The 20,544-nt window shown below is 49.1% G+C and overlaps 2 protein-coding genes across 4 annotated transcripts in view; one reads left to right on the forward strand and one right to left on the reverse strand.

Annotated features, from left to right (window-relative positions):
• Nucleotides 1-20,544, forward strand: part of LOC101950459 (complement C3-like) — a 214,266-nt gene that overhangs the window by 80,701 nt on the left and 113,021 nt on the right. The window contains exons 37-40 of one of the 2 annotated variants that reach the window (XM_042844156.2): nucleotides 738-824; nucleotides 2,240-2,323; nucleotides 3,271-3,406; nucleotides 5,839-6,171. The exons of the other annotated variant lie outside the window; for it this stretch is intronic. Coding sequence (XP_042700090.2) covers nucleotides 738-824; nucleotides 2,240-2,323; nucleotides 3,271-3,406; nucleotides 5,839-5,980 — 449 coding nt within the window. The 3' untranslated portion in view covers nucleotides 5,981-6,171. Of the gene's footprint in view, nucleotides 1-737; nucleotides 825-2,239; nucleotides 2,324-3,270; nucleotides 3,407-5,838; nucleotides 6,172-20,544 lie in introns of those variants that run through there. 2 annotated transcript variants of the gene reach the window in all.
• Nucleotides 14,922-20,544, reverse strand: part of LOC101953192 (complement C3) — a 219,455-nt gene continuing 213,832 nt past the window's right edge. For both annotated transcript variants that reach the window (XM_065576277.1, XM_065576276.1), the window contains 4 exons: nucleotides 20,204-20,290; nucleotides 19,576-19,659; nucleotides 17,794-17,929; nucleotides 14,922-16,327 (listed from right to left, as the gene is read on the reverse strand). In XM_065576277.1, the coding sequence (XP_065432349.1) occupies nucleotides 16,186-16,327; nucleotides 17,794-17,929; nucleotides 19,576-19,659; nucleotides 20,204-20,290 (449 nt within the window). In that variant the 3' untranslated portion in view covers nucleotides 14,922-16,185. The remainder of the gene's footprint in view (nucleotides 16,328-17,793; nucleotides 17,930-19,575; nucleotides 19,660-20,203; nucleotides 20,291-20,544) is intronic.

Below are 20,544 nucleotides of genomic sequence, written 5' to 3' on the forward strand. Positions count from 1 at the left end.
GGAACTTGCTGTAGCCCGGCTGTCTGCCGGGCACACAGAGAGGCGCTCAGTCTCCGGATCTGTCCTTCCCATCACCTTTGATTCCCCATCTGCAGCTCCACTAAGTCCTGTGACCAGGCTCCTCCTGGCGCTGACCCAGGCTGATATCCATCAGTGCAGAGAGGGAAGTGAGCTGTGATTGCCAGGCCTATTTATGGTCCTTGGTTATTTCATACATCCAGGCAGAGTTCCTCTGGGCAACGTCTACGGATTCCTTTGCAGAGTGTCTGAGTCGGTCTGCTCAGGATCGCCTCATTTAGACCCTGCAACCTACCCCTCCGTCCCTTGTTTCTTCTTTTACCGTGCCCCATAGCACTGGCGCTGACTTTTATTTTTCCCGGTGGGTGCTCCACCCCCACTCTGCCCCTTCCCCCGAGACCCCACCCTCTCTCTGCCACTTCCTGCCTCCGCTCCACCCCCTCCCCCAAGGCCCGCTGCTCTCTGCCAAGTGCCTCCTGCCAGCAGCCAAACAGCTGATCAGCAGCCCCGCCGAATGGCTGTGGCTGATTGGTGCTGAGCACTCCCTATTTTTTTTCCATGGGTGCTCCCTTGTCGAAGGAGGTGGGCCTGTCACTGTTTGGGTTAGCGCGGCTCACCTTTCCCAGGATTCAAATAGATGGGCACCTGTGGGTCACTAATAACAGAGCTGAAACTATGGTCTCCCTTGGTGATTCTCTACCCATCTTCCTTCCCCATAGAAAGCTGCTTCATGCAGCAGAAGATAGAGGGTCCCATCACCCTGAACAAGCGAATGGAGGAAGCCTGTGAACCTGGAGTGGATTATGGTAAATCTGTGATTTGCATCTGTGGAGTCTTTCTCCATGAGGAGGGCGCAGAGACAGGGTTCGGAATTCGATTTGGATTGTAAAGTTTGCCTTTGAGGCTGAATCAGGGGTAAGGTCTGAATCTGCTGGGGCAGAAACCTGATGAGATTTTGGGACCTTAAACTCCCAGAAATGAACAAGATCAGATGACTGGTTAAGATTCAATCTAACCCTAAGTATTTATCTGCCCCCCATTTCCCTAGTATCTGAGCACTTCACAATCTTTAATATGCTTATCCTCACAACCTCCTGTGCTGTGATCTTTTTCAGGGTAAAAGGCAATACACATTGTTTACTGAAGATGCAACAATTAGAATATGAATTCAATTACATCATACACACACACACTGTCCCGCCAGTCGATGTTATAGTTTCCAGTCCAGAGTCCGGATCAATCTACTGGCCAGCTAGGTTGATCATGGGTACGGAGGAGCCGGGTTCCATCGGTCGTGACACGATGCTCCGGGGAAGCCTTGGCAGGATGAACCCAGGGTTTCATGGCAAGGCACTCTGTTTATAGAGTGATTTTCCTTCATTGGGAACAATGAGTTGTGCACCGTCATGCTGTAATCAATTATTGTTTGATGAGTGCTTGTTTTCTTAAATTGTCCTTCCCATTCTTTATCACAGCTGTCTTGTCCCCATTGATAGGTGCCTGTCTCATCTTTAGAGTTGTCAATCTGCCCGCCTCTGACATTTCAATAGGGGCGTGTTCAGCCTCCTGGCTCCCTTGCGTCTGTCTCCGGTTCCTCCCTTGTACATCTAGTTCAGCGATGGCCTTCACACATATCTCTTAACACGTATGTTCCTCATTTACACACGAAACAGAATTAATTTACACAGAACATTTTGAACAGGAATATCAAGTTGCAGTGCAAAAGAATCATGGCATTCTTTTACTGATTTTAAAATGCTAAACCTACAACAACGTAGTGAGCTTTAAACATTTGTTACTGCCTTGAACTCAGCCCAGACACAGATTCCGGCTGATGCATCTTTGCCAATTGGCCCATTAGGCCATTCCTTTCTCCTATTCAAAACGGGTGGCTGGCAGCATATGATCAAATCATACACCACTACATTTACTACATGCTACATTATCTCATTATTCTTTATCCTTCATTCTAAATCATACAAAATACAAACATAAAATCCTACTACTACATGTGAGGCATGGAGCGACTAAGTGACTTGCCCAAGGTAACGCAGCATGTCTGTGGTGGAGGAGAGAAACGAACCCAGGTCTCCAGCTATTGCCCTCACCATGGGACCATCTTTCTCACAGCCAGTTTGGGAGTCAGTTACACACTGAATTCTCTACAGAAAAGTACTGTAGACCTTCAACTGGTGTTTTGTATGTCTTCCTTTTTTTTAAGTGTATAAAACCAGGCTTGTTAGAAGTGAAGAAGTGGGCGGTTCTGACTACTACACCATGGAAATATTGGAAATCATTAAAGAAGGTAAGAGCTCCCCTTCTACAATCAGGTGCAATTTCTTTGAATGGCCCTTGGAATAAAGGCCGGCATAAGAGCTATTTCTCTTAGCCAGAGGAAGTGCTAAAGCCAGGCTAATCTAGTCTCATGCTCCAGGGAATTAACTTCTCGCCACAAGGGGACAAGAAAGAATTTGCTCAACCCACCTAGGCAGCCATGCCACGAAGAGGCAGACAAAATAACAGGGGGGAACCTCTCCCTGTGGTCAGCCTGGCACAATTGGCCAGTCTCATTATGGGCTTTTTCAACCTTCCTCTGAAGCAATTGGCATTGGCCATTGTGGGAATCAAGATCCCAGACTTGGGGCCCTTTGGCCCAAGCTGCTATAGGGGAGGTGGAGTCTCTCTTCCTCAATGCTGAGTTTTATAAATAGATATAAAGGCAAAGTAAGCAGGGATCTATCTGCGCTGAAAGCGGCTTTTCTCACTGGGAGCTGATAGGCCTGTTCTAATTATTTGTATTACCTCAGATTAGGGGCCCCTTGTGCTAAACACTGGACATACCCAGATACAACCCCCTGCCTGGACAAGGTTACAATCTAAATCAACACTGGGTGGATTTATTAGCCCCATTTCACAGGTGGGGAATTGAGTCACAGGGAGATCGAGTGACTTGTGCAGGGTCACACCAGGAGTCTGTGGCAGAAACAGGAGCTGAGGCCTGACCTCTTCAGGCCCAGCCCGGTGCCGCAACCACAAGACGGACCTTCCTGTCTCCAATGACTGCTGGAGCTTCAGTGATTGGTTATCGTAGCAGTCACACTGGGGCTGAATTTGTACTGAAATCTCAAGAGAACACCTAGGAGTCACCTCTTCTCTGTTCCTTTCATCTTCATCCCTCTCCACCCCGTACTATCTCCTCCTCACTCTGCTCTTATGTGTGACGTCTTTTTTCACCTTCCCCCGCCTTCCCAGGGACTGATGAAAATCCACAAGGAAAAACCCGCCAATTCATCAGCCACATAAAATGCAGGGAGTCTCTGAGGCTGGAGCGTAACAAAGACTACTTGATCTGGGGACTCAGCACCGACTTGTGGCCCAGGAAAGCTGAGTAAGTAGCCTCCTGTGGTTACCCTGCGTTAGTCAGTTTCAAGCAGACACGCCCTTAACTAATTACCCATCTATTTTAGGTACAGTAACTCCTCCCTTTAAATCCTTAACGTTGTTTCGTTGTTACGTTGCTGATCAATTAGGGAACATGCTCATTTAAAGTTGTGAAATGCTCCACTCTTACGTTGTTTGGCTGCCTCCCTATGCCCCCCCTCCCCACAGCGCCTCCCGCCCGCCGGCAGACCCCGTGTATCAACGCCTTCCCCCTCCTCCCCCGCCTCCTGCCCAGGGCAATCACGTGGCTTGTGGCATTTAGAAGGGAGAGGGGAGGGAGGGAGGAGGAGCGAGGATGCAGCCTGGGAAGTAAAAGGGGAGGAGGTGGGGTGGGGGAAGAAGAGGCAGGTGAAGGATGGGGGTTTGGGGGAAAGGGTGGTGTGGGTGGGCTGAGGGTTGAGCCCGCCACCGTTGGTGCTTGCAGAGTAGGGGAAAAGTGGTCGCTGCTGCGCAACGTGCTTCTCCTAGCCTACATCACCTTCAGCCTCCTTGCCTGCCTCATCTCCAGTGCCAGTGGGCTGTGCCTGTGTAGGGTAAGGCAGGGGCACCTCCAAATTATAGTACAGTACCTGTATTAAATTGCATGTTTAAAATGTATATAATGCCTTTTGTCTGGCAAAAAAAATTTTCCCTGGAACTTAATCCCCCCATTTATATTAATTCTTAGGGGGAAATTGGATTAGCTTAACATCATTTCACATAAAGTCGTATTTTTCAGGAACATAACAACGTTAAGTGAGGAGTTACTGTACCTATCAGGCCCCCATTACTGTACTTTCTGAGAGCCTCACAATACTGAATGTATTTATTCTCACTACGGGAGGCAGGGCAGCGTTATTACCCTCATTTAATGGATGGGGAAACTGAGGCATGGACAGCCTAAGGTCCAGGTCCTCAAAGGTATTGATGCACCTAACTCCCACTGACTGGCCTTAGGTGACCTCTCCAAAGTACCAAAAGGAAGTATCTAGAGTTGCTGGGAATTGAATCCAGGTTCGCCAAGTAGTCTAACCCTGGACCACCATTCCTCACAGGGGCTACCCAACTATTTCACCAGCACAAATCACATTGTCAGTGCAATTTCATGGTCCCTGCATCCAGCCACAGTTGTTCTTAAATCACTTAGGTTTAAACTGGGTGGAAATATAATTAATTAGGGTAAAAACTGCACCTAAAAATGAGCTTCACCAACAAAGATGCAGCTCACAGAGGCGGCCAGAGCGCTGGGAGCAGGGCGAAGAGCCCTGCTGGGGCTCTCCGCTCTCCCCGGCGGCCAGAGCGCTGGGGGGAGGGCGGAGAGCCCCTGGTGGCCAGAGCGCCGGGAGGAGGGCGGAGAGCCCGGCTGGGGCTCTCCGCTCTCCCCGGCAGCCAGAGTGCCGGGAGCAGGGCGGCGAGCCCGGCCGGGGCTCTTTGCTCTCCCCGGCGGCCAGAGTGCCAGGGGAGGGCGGAGAGCCCCCGGCGGCCAGAGCGCTGGGGGGAGGGCCCGCCGCGGCTCTCCGCTCTCCCCGACCGGCCGGAGCGCCGGGGGGAGGGCGGCGAGCTCGGCTGGGGCCCCGCTCCCCTCGACAGTCCAGAGCGCCGGGGGGAGGGCGGCGAGCCCGCTGCGGCTCCGCTCTCCCCGGCGACGGGAACGCGGCGGGGAGGGCGGCAAGCCCAGTCGCGGCCCCGCTCTCGGGCTGGAGCGCCCCGCCGCCCCCCTCCAGGCGCCGCCCCAAGCAGATGCTTGGTGGGCTGGTGCCTGGAGCTGGCCCTGATGAGAGGGAGGCAACCCACTGTTTCTCTACAAGTCAGATGTGGCCCTTAGGCGTGGATGGTGTGTGAGCCACCTGTTTGGGAAGGCTAGACCCCGGCACCGGCCCTCCTCCTCCCACCGGCGCCCCGAGCCTGCCAGCCCCCCTGCACCAGCCCTGGGCCCCTGCAGCCGGCTAACCTGAGCGCCCCCAGCCCTGAAGTGTTGGGCGCCGCAGCCCCAGCATCCCCAGCCCCAGAGCACCAGGTGCCGCGGCTCCAGTGCCACCAGCCCAGGAGCGCCGTGTGCTGCCGCCCCAGCGCCTCAAGCGCCACCAGGTCCACAGCTGGGGGGCACCCACCCGCTTCAAGTCCCGAGCCGCAGGCCAGCCCGTGCTAGTCCCAGCCCACCTGGGGAAGTGGAGCAACTTGCGTGGGCTATGGCTGGGGGGAAGCGCGAGAAGCAGGATGGGGTTCGGGATGGAGAATGAGTGGGGCCACGCCTGGCTGTTTGAGGAGACTCAGCCTCCCCTGGCCAGCCATACCCGCTGCCCATGCCCTTAGGCAAACCCGGCTGCCCCTAAGGAACTGAGCAAACAAGTTGGACAAATGTGGTGCTTCATTGCTCACCCTTCTGCCTGTCCATCCCAGGCTATCCTACATCATTGGCAAGGACACCTGGATCGAGAAGTGGCCCAACGAGGACGAATGCCGGAACCCGGATTTCCAGAACCTCTGCCAGGAATTCCTTGAGTTCTCTGAAGCCATGACCATGTTTGGCTGCCCAACCTAAACTTGGACCCAGCTTTCCCAGCCCCCCCAAGGGGACAGTTTGAGCGGAGACGGAGCATAACGCTCAGGTGGAGACATCTCCACTCAGTGTCCCAATGCTGCTGACACTCGCCTCTAGCCCTGTCCTCTTTGGGGGTTTCTCTCTCTTTTCTTCTTATTGTTTCTATATATATATAAAAGGCTGATTTCTTACCCTGGCCTGCTGTGTGACTTTTTACCAATCTTTACATAGTCTGCAATATAGCTTTATAAGTAACCAGCTACTAGGATCATGGGTGCATGAGAAACACCTTAAATTAGATTAGGATGGACAAGCATGAATGGGTGGCTAGATACGCATGGATGGATATTTGGGAGCGAGTCTTCTATGAGTGTCTAGGGTGACCACACAACCCGTTTTGGCCAGGACAGTCCCTTTTTTCAGACCTGCCCCGTCCTGACTTTTTGTAAAAAATGTGGGGTGTTGATGAATGTGTAGGGAGGGGGGAGCGGCGATGCCAGCTCTTCCCCGGGGGGGGGGGGGGGGGGGGGAGGCAGGACTCGCACAGTGGGCAGGCAGGGCTCAGGCCTCCCGCAAATACAGTAGTCTGCTGTCAGTGGGAGTCCTGCTATTGACTTCAAGGGGAGAAGGATTAATCTCTTAGTCCCAGACTGCCAAATGTATTTAGGCACCTAACTCCTATTGAAAACAATGGGAATTAGGCACCTCAATGCCTATGAGAATCTGGGCCCCAGTGCATTTACTGTTGTAACTTTAGAAGCACTAGCACAAAGCTTGTGAGGTGGCAACAAGAAGTTGCACAAAGTGGCAGATCTCGGAAGCTTGAAACAATTCAATTCCCCCTCCTCCTCCCCTCTTTCACTTGGCGAATTTTTCACGTGGATCCCTTTTATTATTTTTTATTGTGGTAGCACCTAAAAGCCCCAGTCACAGACCATAGACCCTGTGCTAGGAGCTGTATGAACAAAGAACAAAACCACAGCCCTGGCCCCAAAGAGCTTCCACTCTAAACACGTTTCAAACCATGCAGCTTGTACAGAGGATTGTTTGTAACTCTGAAATGTTTGTAACTCTAAACAAGCCATTATGGGCTGCTCCTCAGGGGCGTCTGCTCGGAGCGGGGGGAGGGGCGCACAGCTCTGCAGGGGCTGCCTGGCAAGTGGCCACGAAGACCCGAAACCGCACACACGGTCGCTGCGATGGACTGCCCCATCAGCCTGTGACCCCAGCTCTGTTACAGACTCTACGACGGGAAAACATGGTACGATCCGCAGAAAGGCGGGAAACAGTCTGAGGTGATGGAACCTTGGGGATCGCCCAGTGGCGGGAAAAACCGGTTCAGTCCAGTTTTATCCAGACCAGGCTGGCAGTGGACAGAAGGTCACAAGATGGAGTCACAAGATGACAGTTTTCAGGCTCCATCTTGGATTGCCACAGTGTCCTTCAAATCACTGATCATTGGGTCTGCTACCCTCACATAATTTAATAAACCGTGTGTAATGAACCAGAGAACAATACAACAGTCTATACCCAACAGGACCCCAAATTCTATAGGCTGTGTATGTTCTCATTAACGTTGGCGTACCACATTTATCTTGTGGTTAAGGCATGTGTTAGAGACAGTATCTGTTGTTACAGCATTTATTATTTAAATATAAGACCTTATACTTTCACAATATTACCAAATTCATGCAGTCCTCACTCTACAGGTTCTTGCGTTTCAGCTTATCTTACTCATGTCTACTACATAGTGCCTCTAAATACTGATCAATCTTATACTTTTATACAGGGTCGGCTCCATCTTTTTTGCCGTCCCAAGCAGTGAACCGGGGGCGGGGGGGGGGGGGGAGGAGAGAAAGCTGATCAGCGGCACTTCAGTGGCAGCTCAATTGTGCTGCTCCCTCTCTTCCTCTTCGGCGGCACTTCAGCAGATGCTCAAAGAGGAAGAGAGGGACTGAGGGACCCGCTGCCAAATTGGCGCCGAAGACCTGGACGTGCCACCCCTTTCCATTGGCCACCCTAAGCACCTGCTTCCTTCACTGGTGCCTGGAGCCGGCCCCGCTTTTATAATCCTACAAATCAACTTTGGTGAATTTACAATTATTATATATATTATATAAAATACGGATTAATCATAACATCACACAATAAATGGAAACTAAACTAAAATCACTGGCTACAGAGACTAGCACAGAGACTGCAGGGTGTGAGTAGACTCCAATGGAGGCAGCTGGGATGTGGGGAGTGGGACAACAGGCAGGAAAAGTCTGGGGGTGACCTGATAAAGAGGGGCGCATGGATGCACTTGAGGAAGGACTGGCAAACTTTATTTTGCAATATTTGTTAATTTAATAAACCCAAACATGAGATGGGCTGTGAAAGGGCTTGTGAGTTATTGCAGAAGCCCCTCGAAAGGGGGAAACTGAGGCAGGGGGCTACCTGCTGGATTGGCTTGAGGCCATGAGGGGGTGCGTGGGAGGAGGCCGCCCCACAACAGGGCTCTTGCAATGGGACAGTTCTAAGCACTGAATGTTTGCAAGGCGGAAAGAAGGTGACCGGACTGGGATACAGCACCAGTTGCCCCTAATTTACCCCTGAAATTGACAAGAAATTCAAAGCCAAAGCTGAAGCCGAGGTAAACAGCCCTAATACTCAGGCCCTGATCCTGCAAACACTCATGTGCTTAACTTTCCAACTCTGACCCATCCCTCCCCCAGGCTTACGTTGCTCTCCGGGGCAGGGACTGTCTCTTTCTTTTACGGGTGTGCAGCACCTACAACCAGGTACCCCCCATTTTTGATCGGGGCCTGTAGGTGCTCCTGTGATACACACAATAAATAATTAGACTGTAAGATCTTTGGGGCAGGGACTTTTTGGTTTTTGTTCGTACAGTGCCTAGCACAATGAAGGGGGGCAGCTCCTATGTGCCACTGTAATATACCTAATAAATAATCTGAATTTGCAGATTGCTGCAATGTGACGCTGGCTTCTCCCGTTGCAAAAAAAGAAAGAAGATACATTGCAGCCCCTTTCTTGCCTGTGAACGTAACTAAAACAGCTCTGCCAAACAGGCTAGACATAAAAATACAGACACAAAGAATGAGCAAGAAAAGCAAAACATATAGGCCAAAAAAAATTATAAAAACACAAGAGGTGCAAATTGACTGATTTATTTGCATAATCAAGGCAGGAGACAAAGGTCTCCTGGATTCTGCTCCTGAATGTGGGAAGTTATGTCCATATACGTGGGATGTCTATTGGTTGAAACAGGGAACTAGGGGTCTGGACTCCTGGTTCTATTCTCAGAACAGCGAGGGAATATTGGCCAGTGTTTAGAGCAGAGAACCCAGGAGTCCTAGCTCCTAGCCTGATTCTCAGAACAGCTTGGGAATATTTTCCAGAGTTTAGAGCACAAAGACCAGGAGTCAGGACTCCTGGGTTCTACCACTCCTAATTCTGTCACTGCCCTGTTGTGGATGAGTCACATGAGCATTCCATGCCTCGGTTTACCCACCTGGGAAAAAGGTATAATCCTTCTCTCTTAGTGGAGCTTCATAGCTGTGAAGTTGTTTCACTCTTGTTGTTACTCCAAGAATTTATTTGGTGTCCATCCCAGTGGTATCTGGGCACGGCACAAAGATTAACTGCAGACGTTTCAGATCTCAATAAGAGATCAGAGCCCGTCATCCCCTCCCGCTGTATGAGCTGACTAGGAAACCGGGGTAGAATTGGCTGTGAAAGGCCTGTACTCTTGCAGCTTCGTCTGAAAGGGGCAGGATCATATAGGGGACAAACTCCAGATAAATCCCTGTGGATACCTCTGGGAAGGAAGCTGGCAGCTTTTTAACGACTGTAAAAACAGCTGTTTAGGACAGGAAGTGAAGACGAATTCCATATGCAAAAGGAACTGCAGGGGGAAGTGAGGGAGTACCAAAGTGGACACTGGAGCAAACATCCTGACTATTATCATAGTGGTACGGTATCTGTAAATACTACAGCATGGCCAGGCCCTCTGATTTCGGCTTTCTTGCAGTGCTTCTACATCGTGATGCCAACTTTTCCCAACCTAGAGCTAAAAAATTCCCAAATCTGGTGAAAAATTCCCAGATAAAGTTTTTTATTTCAAAATCTCAAAGGAACGTAATATGTGTGTTTTTAATAACTATATAATATATATTATATCCAAATTATTCTTATTCGTTCAAGATATTTCACATTTATTATAATTTTTATCCGTATAGACATGTTTTTCAATTTTAAACTTAGGTTACTTATACAGTAAATAAAATATTTAACACATGAGGAGTAGGATTGAAATTATAGAAAACAATGTATTTTACACAAACTTCACTAAAGTATTACAATACAAAAGTATTAATACAAAAGTATTAATAAGTACAGCAGATGCCCTGCAGTGTACTGTACATCAAAGTTACTTTGAAAAAAGAAAAAGTAAACATATGATTATAAAATAAGATAAAAAAGCAAACAGAAAGAACAAATAACACTTTTATATCATTTTCCTGATTATTATAATCTCTGAGTTTTATCCATTTTCTGACTCATGGTCTGAGTCGTCACTAGGATCATTATTACCATCATTAATATTTTTACTGGTTTTATCACTGTCAGAGTGGCCAATCTTTCTTGATGTAGTGGGAATCTCTTGCACGACTATCCCATTCGCAGAGAAAACAGCAGTACTTTGTGTATCCAGTCTGCAGATCAAGCAAGAGAGCAACAACCTTCAAATCGCCACAAAGCTGCCACTGATGTTGGTCATAGTTTATGCACCTCAAAAGTTGTTTCATGTTGTCATAGGTTTCCTTCACATGGACTGCATGACCAACTGGAATTGATGGCAAAACATTGCCATTATGCAGTAAAACAGCTTTAAGACTAGTCTTCGATGAATCAATGAACAGTCTCCACTCATCTGGATCGTGAACGATGTTGAGGGCTGCCATCACACCATCGATGTTGTTGTAGGCTACAAGATCACCTTCCATGAAGAATGGGACAAGATCCTTTTGACGGTCACAGAACATGGAAACCCTAACATCACCTGCCAGGAGATTCCACTGCTGTAGTCTGGAGCCCAACAGCTCTGCCTTACTCTTGAGTAGTTCCAAATCCCTGACAAGGTCATTCAGTTCACCTTGTGTTATGAGGTGTGGTTCAGAGGAGGAGGATGGGAGAAAATGTGGGTCCTGTGACATTGATGGTTCAGGACCAGAAGTTTCATCCTCTTCCTCTTCCTCATCTGACTCAAGTAAGAATGATTCTGGTGCATCAGGAACCGTCAGTCCTTCTCCGTGGGGTACTGGGCATATAGCTGATGGAATGTTTGGTTAATGCACAGTCCACTTTTTCTTCTTTGACACACCTTTCCCAACTGGAGGCACCATGCAGAAGTAACAATTGCTGGTATGATCTGTTGGCTCTCTCCAAATCATTGGCACTGCAAAAGGCATAGATTTCCTTTTCCTGTTCAACCACTGGTGAAGATTTGTTGCACAAGTGTTGCAGCATATGTGTGGGGCCCACCTCTTGTCCTGCTCTCCAATTTTGCAGCCAAAATAAAGTTGATAGGCTTTCTTAACCATAGTGGTTATACTGCGCTTTTGTGATGCAAAAGTCACTTCACCACAAACATAGCAGAAGTTATCTGCACTGTTCACACAAGTACGAGGCATCTCTGCTCACTTTGGCTAAACAGAAATGTGTCCCTTTGCAAAATCAAACACTGACAAATAAGAGAGCACGACACTGTATGATTTCTAGAGCTGATATAGGGCAATTTGTTCAGCAGAGTGATGTAAGCTTCGTTATGATTGCATCATCCATGACTTCTAGGAATAACATGATGCAATTCATATCCTGTATGACGCAATACCAGCTTCAGATTGCATCATTCATTGTTTTGCCTAAAAAGCAAGTACTGTCCAAACCCAGTCATAGATTTATTCATAGATCCAGTCAAAGATGTATTTTAGTCATTTCTGGTTTAAATTGAGATCCCTTCCCTTTATAACTCACTTATCCTCCGCCATTCCCAAGTCAAGGGTCGTATATACTGACCCAACAGCATATCTTGAAAACTAGAGCCAATCAACAATTTTAAGCATAATTTTTGTTCTCAGTGACCCAGAATTAGTAAAGTTTGACTACATTTATTTCAGAAGCATTTTGGCTGTAGAGCAGTGTAATTAGTATAATGTGTATTTCAATTTATATTTAAATCAAAGAAGGGAACATATTATATATTACCTAACACAGTAGGCGAAGATATTTAATATCTGCCTGGAGGAAGGTGCTGTTACAAATGTATGAACAGCCGAAGGCTCTGGTCCACATTCTCTGTGCAACTGCAAGCACGAAATACATAATTTTAGAGATTTAATGACAGATCAAGAAACTAATCGTAATCAGTAAGTATTGCAATATATTTAATTATTGGAAGAAACCTTACCTAGAAGATAAATTTGATAACCATCTCCTCATTACCCGCCAGCCAGCTGTTGCTGAGGTTGGTTTGTTGTGAGTGCATGTGCGCACGTGTCACTTCACTTGTGCTGTCATGAAGTACCACCAATAGGAGAGCGGCACAGCCCGACCCTAACCCTAAAACTAACCCAAATATTTTACTTTTTATGAAAACTTCCCAGGATTTTTGAGATTTGGAAAGTCTTTACTTTGTAGGAAATTTTCCCAGGATTATTTAAGTTTTGAATGAAAATTCCCAATTTCCCAAGGTGAAACATTTTTCTCAAAAATTCCCAGATTTTGGGAAATTTCCCAGCATATAGAAGCACTGCCTTCTTGCTCAAGCCTGGCACCCTGAGCAGCACAGCGCCCCCTTGAGGAGAACACCCGCTACTGAGTCACCTCCGCTGCTTCCTAGCACCGTGCTGGGACCGTGGGGTCAGCGCTGACTGCAAGGAGCACCCACTACTGAGTGGAGCTGCAGATGGGGGCGGAGCTGGTGTGGGGGCAGAGTGGGGCTGAGTCGTGCTTCCTCTCGGCCCCAGGTGGTGGGTGGGGTTGTGTGGTGCTCCCTGCCATGCGCCCCCCCACACCAAATGTTCCTCCACACACCCCTAGGGGGGCTTGTCCCACAGTTTGGGGACCACTCCTCTCATGAGCCTTTAACACAGTAGTTCTCAACCTGTGGGTTAAGGCATGGATGGTAGCGGGGGTCAGCCATATGTTCTCGGCAGGTTCCATGAGTGCTGAGTTAATCAGGAGGGCAAGCTGGGAGGAGGTGGCCGTGTGGAGCATGTCCAAGAGAGACTTCCTCTAAGGTTACCTGGAGCATGTCAGCAATTTGTTTGAAGAGATCCTGGAAGTTCCTGAGCTCATCCCCAGCAGTGGGTGGAGAGGGCATAACATTCTCCTCTGGCGAGAAGGAGTTACAGGTAGCAGGAGCTGCCTCCTGATCTAAGATTACTTCCGCCTCCTCAGAATTCTGTTCGGCCGGGGCATCTGGTGGCGCTGTGGATTTTGGTGGAGAGTGTCTGTGTATCTCCATGGTGCCAGCCGGGACAGAGCTGAGAAAAGGGACTGTCCCGGCCAAAACGGGTTGTGTGGTCACTCTAGGCACACATAGGTACAGAAGATTCGCTCCCAAATATCCATCCATGCGTACCTATCTAGCCACCCCTTCATGCTTGTCCATCCTAATCTAATTTAAGGTGTTTCTCATGCACCCATGATCCTAGTAGCTGGTTACTTATAAAGCTATGTAAGCCCCAAAGAGATGACCTAGATTCCTGGGGCTCTGTCTGCTCTTAGGGAGGGGGAGCCAAGGCAAACCCAGAGTCTGCCCGGCAACCAATAGGGAGCGAGATGCCCCTCTCAGGGAGTTCAGGAAAGGGGAGAAGTCAGTCTGGAGCCAGCCAGGGCAAGGGCAGGACTGGCTGTGTGGGGAGCTGGGGAGTCCCAGGCCTGCATGCAGGGTTCCCCCTGAGAACTGGCCTCTAGGGACTTGACAGCAAGATCCCTCAGCTGGGCCTTTCCCTCTCCACTGATGACTCCCCGTTTGTGGAGTTTTGCTGGGAAATTTCCCCAGCCAGGCTGAGTTCGCCCTCCAGCTCCCTACGTGAGACCAGTCCCCACATGGTCAGCTCTGCTCTGTCTGCTAAGTCCAGGGAAGCTGCCTGCGGGGTGTGTGCCTGGAGGTTGGCCTAGGAGATGACAGTTTGGATGTTAGTGTAGTTGTGTAACCTACACCTTGAGCCCTGAACCCCTTTGTGGTGAGGGGAAATCCTGGGACCGACGCAGCCTGACGAGGATCCCTGCCCACAGAGATCAGCCCTCTGCAGTGACCGAGGAGTCCAGAGTCAGCTCTGAACCTGAGGATCATTCATGGAGTTTGTGAGTGCACCAGCTTTTAGTTAATTAGTCAGGGAATTTGTGTTGGGGACCCCCTGCTCCCTGAACTGTGTCCTCAAGCCAGGGAGTGAGGGTTTGAGGATTTTATAACCCGCTGCATATTACACCTGTGGAAGGATTTACCACCTCCTCCCACTTGTGAGTCCTTTGGGCTGTACCGAGCCCAGTCAGCCTGTCAAGGCTGTATCCCCACTTTGAACTTTAGGGTACAAATGTAGGGGCCTGCATGAAAACTTCTAAGCTTAACTACCAGCTTAGCTCTGGTCCGCTGCCACCATCCCAAGGCTAATTTCCTTCCCTGGGTAGCCTTGAGAGACCTTCACCAATTCCCTGGTGAATACAGATCCAAACCCCTTGGATCTTAAAACAAGGAGAAATTAACCATTCCCCTCCTTCCTCCCACCAACTCCTGGTGAATACAGTTCCAACCCCCCTGAGATCTTAAAACAAGGAGAAATTAACCATCCCCCACTTCTTTCTCCCACCAACTCCTGGTGAATACAGATCCAACCCCCTTGGATCTAAAACAAGGAAAAAATCAATCAGGTTCTTAAAAAGAAGGTTTTTAATTAAAGAAAAAGGTAAAAATCATCTCTGTAAAATCAGTATGGAAAATAACTTTACAGGGTAATCAAACTTAAAGAGCTCAGAGGACTCCCCTCTAGTCTTAGGTTCAAAGTACAGCAAACAAAGATAAACACTCTAGTAAAAGGTACATTTACAAGTTGAGAAAACAAAGTAAAACTAAGACACCTTGCCTGGCTATTTACTTACAAGTTTGAAATAGGAGAGACTTGTTTAGAAAGATGTGGAGAACCTGGATTGATGTATGGTCCCTCTCAGTCCCAAGAGCGAATGAACTCCCAAACAAAGAGCACAAACAAAAGCCTTCCCCCCCATCCCCCGCAAGATTTGAAAGTATCTTGTCCCCTTATTGGTCCTTTGGGTCAGATGCCAGCCAGGTTACCTGAGCTTCTTAACCCTTTACAGGGAAAAGGATTTTGGAGTCTCTGGCCAGGAGGGATTTTATAGTACTGTACACAGGACAGCTGTTACCCTTCCCTTTATAGTTATGACACGGCCACACTGCTAAATCACCACAGAGAAGAATTTTGTGGTTCTAGGTCATCAAGGGCCGCAGCAAAGTACGTGTACCAACGGGACACTCATTTTACATTTACTACATCAAGTCACAGGTATTTTCAGTGTGGGCACCGGTGACCCTAAAAATAGTGTTTCACTATAATAGTGTTGTATTTGTCTCCTGTTTAATATAATTATTGTGTTGAATATATTTTTGTGTTATTTCTTGGAAGTCTCCAACTATCTGGCAAGTAAGTGGGGATTGCTCTGTAGTTAGAATTTTCCCCCAAGCTGCCTTGGTGACCCTGCCAGGGAGGAGCGAGGGGGGTGGAGGCACCGCCAAATAATTTCATAGGAAAAAAAGAAAGAAGATACACCCTGCTGAGTGGGTGGTGGGATCCAAAAGAAGCCAGACCTTGTCCATCAAAACTTGTAAGCGGATTGGCATTAAAGGAGGTAACCAGGTGGAGAGGGGCGCTACAGCTATATTGCAGACTATGTAAAGATTGGTAAAAAGTCACACAGCAGGGCAGGGTAAGAAATCAGCCTTTTATATATAGAGAGAGAAACAATAAGAAGAAAAGAGAGACAAACCCCCAAAGAGGACAGGGCTAGTGGCGAGTGTCAGCAGCATTGGGACTCTGAGTGGAGATGTCTCCACCTGAGCGTTATTCTCCATCTCAGCTCAAACTGTCCCATTTGGGCTGCTGGGAAAGCTGGGTCCAAGTTTAGGTTGGGCAGCCAAACATGGTCATCTTTTCAGAGAACACAAGGAAATCCTGGCAGAGGTTCTGGAAATCCGGCTCCTGGCATTCGTCCTCGTTGGGCCACTTCTCGATCCAGGTGTCCTTGCCAATGATGTAGGATAGCCTGGGACGGACAGGCAGAAGGGTGAGCAATGAAGCACCACATTTGTCCAACTTGTTTGCTCAGTTCCTTAAAGGCAGCTGGGTTTGCCTAGGGGCATGGACAGCGGGTATGGCAGGCCAGGGGAGGCTGAGTCTCCTCAAGCAGCCAGGTGTCGCCCCACTCATGCTCTGCCCAGAGCTCCATCCTGCTTCCCGCCGCTTCCCCCCGGCCACAGCCCATGCAGGCTGCTCCTCTTCCCCAAGGGGGCTGGGGCTGGGGCTGGGGCTAGCACGGGCTGGCCTGTGGCTCAGGACTTGAGGCCGCTGGGTGCTCCTGGGGCTGGGGCCCCCCGGTGCTGGTGCTCCCTGGTGCTCCAGGACTGGTGGCGCTTGAGGCGCTGGGGCCGCAGCACACGGCGCTCCTGGGCAGGGGGCACTGGGGCCGCAGCACCTGGTGCTCCGGGGCTGGGGACGCTGGGGCTGCGGCACCCAACGCTTCAGGCCTGGGGATGCTCGGGTTGGCCGGCCGGAGTGGCCTGGGGCTGGGGTAGGGGGGGCTGGCAGCCACGGTGGTGGGCTTGGGGCTCCAGCAGGAGGGAGGGGTAGCTCAGCGGTTTGAGCATTGGCCTGCAAAACCCAGGGTTGTGAATTCAGTCCTTGAGGGGGCCATTTAGGGATCTGGGGCAAAAATCTGTCTTGGGATTGGCCCTGCTTTGAGCAGGGGCTTGGACTAAATGACCTCCTGAGGTCCCTTCCAACCCTGATATTCTGTGGAGAACGGGCAGGGCCGGGGTCTAGCCTCCCCAGACAGGCAGTCCACACTCCACCTATGCCTAAGGGCCACATCTGACTTCCAGAGAAACAGTGGGTTGCCTCCCCTCTCATAGGTCCTGCCCAGAGACTACAGAGCCCAGCATGCAATGCTCCAGATACAGCATGAGGATGGAACTTTTAGCCTCTGTGAGCTGCATCTCTGTTGCTGAAGCTCATTTTTAGGTGCAGTTTCTACCCTAATTATTTATATTTCCACCCAGTTTAAACCTAAGTGATTTAAGAACAACTGTGGCTGGATGCAGGGACCATGAAATTGCCCTGACAATGTGATTTGTGCTGGTGAAATAGTTGGGTAGCCCCTGCGAGGAAAGGTGGTCCAGGGTTAGATTATGAGGTGAATCTGGATTCAATTCCCAGCAACTCCAGAAACTTCCTTTTGGTACTTTGGAGAGGTCACCTAAGGCCAGTCAGTGGGAGTTAGGTGCCTCAATACCTGGACCGTAGGCTGTATGTGCCTCAGTTTACCCACCCATTAAATGAGGGGAATAACGCTGTCCTGCCTCCTGTAGTGAGAATAAATATATTCAATATTGTGAGGCTCTCAGAAAGTACAGTAATGGGGGCCTGATCGGTACCTAAAATAGATGGGTAATTAGTTAAGGGCGTGTCTGCTTGAAACTGACTAACGCAGGGTAACCACAGGAGGCTACTTACTCAGCTTTCCTGGGCCACAAGTCGGTGCCAAGTCCCCAGATCAAGTAGTCTTTGTTACGCTCCAGCCTCAGAGACTCCCTGCATTTTATGTGGCTGATGAATTGGCGGGTTTTCCCTTGTGGATTTTCATCAGTCCCTGGGAAGGTGAAAAAAGACGTCACACATAAGAGCAGAGTGAGGAGGAGATAGTACGGGGTGGAGAGGGATGAAGATGAAAGGAACAGAGAAGAGGTGACTCCTAGGTGTTCTCTTGAGATTTCAGTACAAATTCACCCCAGTGTGACTGCTACGATAACCAATCACTGAAGCTCCAGCAGTCATTAGAGACAGGAAGGACAGTCTTGTGGTTGCGGCACCGGTCTGGGCCTGAAGAGTTCAGGCCTCAGCTCCTGTTTCTGCCACAGACTCCTGGTGTGACCCTGCACAAGTCACTCGATCTCCCTGTGCCTCAATTCCCCACCTGTGAAATGGGGCTAATAGACTCAGAAGGGACCATTATGATCATGTAATCTGACCTTCTGCACAATGCAGGCCACAGAATCTCACCCACCCACTCCTGTAACAAATCCCTAACTTATGTCTGAGTTATTGAAATCCTCAAATACTGGTTTAAAGACCTCAAGGTGTAGAGAATCCTCCAGCAAGTGACCTGTGCCCCACGCTGCAGAGGAAGGTGAAAAACCTCCAGGGCCTCTGCCTGTCTGCCATGGAGGAAAATTCCTTCCCAACCCCAAATATGGCAATCAGTTAAACCCTGAGCATGTGGGCGAGACTTACCAGCCAGCACCCAGGAAAGAATTATCTGTAGTAACTCAGATCCCCCCCCCCATCTAACATCCCATCACAGGCCATTGGGCATATTTACCTGCTAATAATCAAAGATCAATTAATTGCCAAAATGAGGCTATCCCATCATACCATCCCTTCCATAAACTTATCCAGCTTAGTCTTGAAGCCAGATATGTCTTTTGCCCCCACTGCTCCCCTTGGGAGGCTGTTCCAGAACTTCACTTCTCTGATGGTTAGAAACCTTCGTCTAATTTCAAGTCTAAACTTCCTGATGGCCAGTTTATATCCATTTGTTCTTGTGTCCACATTGGTACTGAGCTTAAATAATTCCTCTCCCTCCCTGGTATTTATCCCTCTGATGTATTTATATAGAGCAATCATATCTCCCCTCAGCCTGCTTTTGGTTGGGCTAAACAAGCCAAGCTCTTTGAGTCTCCTTTCATAAGACAGGCTTTCCATTCCTCAGATCATCCTAGTAGCTCTTCTCTGTACTTGTTCCAGTTTGAATTCATCCTTCTTAAACATGGGAGACTAGAACTGCACACAATATTCCAGATGAGATCCCTGCTTACTTTGCCTTTATATTGATTTATAAAAAACTCAGCATTGAGGAAGAGAGACTCCACCTCCCCTATAGCAGCTTGGGCCAAAGGGCCCCAAGTCAGGGGTCTTGACTCCCACAATGGCCAATGCCAATTGCTTCAGAGAAAGGTTGAAAAAGCCCGTAATGAGACTGGTCAATTGTGCCAGGCTGACCACAGGGAGAGGTTCCCCCCTGTTATTTTGTCTGCCTCTTCGTGGCATGGCTGCCTCGGTGGGTTGAGCAAATTCTTTCTTGTCCCCTTGTGGCGAGAGGTTAATGGCCTGGAGCATGAAACTAGATTAGCCTTGCTTTAGCACTTCCTCTGGCTAAGAGAAATAGCTCTTATGCCGGCCTTTATCCCAAAGGCCACTCAAAGAAATTGCACCTGATTGTAGAAGGGGAGCTCTTACCTGCTTTAATGATTTCCAATATTTCCATGGTGTAGTAGTCAGAACCGCCCACTTCTTCACTGCTAACAAGCCTGGTTTTATACACTTTAAAAAAAGGAAGACATACAAAACACCAGTTGAAGGTCTGCAGTACTTTTCTGTAGAGAATTCAGTGTGTAACTGACTCCCAAACTGGCTGTGAGAAAGATGGTCCCATGATAATGGCAATAGCTGGAGACCTGGGTTCGTTTCTCTCCTCCACCACAGACATGCTGCGTTACCTTGGGCAAGTCACTTAGTCGCTCCATGCCTCTGTTTCCCCTTTTGTACAATGGGGATAATGGCACTGCCATTCCTCACAGAAGGTTGTGAGGATAAACACATTAAAGACTGTGAAGTGCTCAGATACTAGGGAAATGGGGGCAGATAAATACTTACGGCTAGATTGAATCTTAACCAGTCATCTGATCTTGTTCATTTCTGGGAGTTTAGGGCCCCAAAATCTCATGAGGTTTCTGCCCCAGCAGATCCAGACCTTACCCCTGATTCAGCCCCAAAGGCAAACTTTACAATCCAAATCGAATTCCGAACCCTGTCTCTGCTCTCTCCTCATGGAGAAAGACTCCACAGATCCAAATCACAGATTTACCATAATCCACTCCAGGTTTGCAGGCTTCCTCCATTCGCTTGTTCAGGGTGATGGGACCCTCTATCTTCCGCTGCATGAAGCAGTTTTCTATGGGGAAGGAAGATGGGTAGAGAATCACCAAGGGAGACCATAGTTTCAGCTCTGTTATTAGTGATGCACAAGAGTCCAGCTATTTGAATCCTGGGTGAGGCGCAATAACCCACACAGTGACAGGCCCATCTCCTCCGACAAGGGAGTGGCCATGAAGGCAACCACCCCTCACGTTATGGGGCATAGGCGCCAACGCCATGGGTGCTCTGGGTCTCAAGCACCCATGGAAAAAAAATAGGAAGTTCTCAACA

The sequence above is a fragment of the Chrysemys picta genome, chromosome 22 (assembly GCF_011386835.1).
Source record: "Chrysemys picta bellii isolate R12L10 chromosome 22, ASM1138683v2, whole genome shotgun sequence".
In the NCBI taxonomy this organism is placed as follows: Eukaryota; Metazoa; Chordata; order Testudines; family Emydidae; genus Chrysemys; species Chrysemys picta.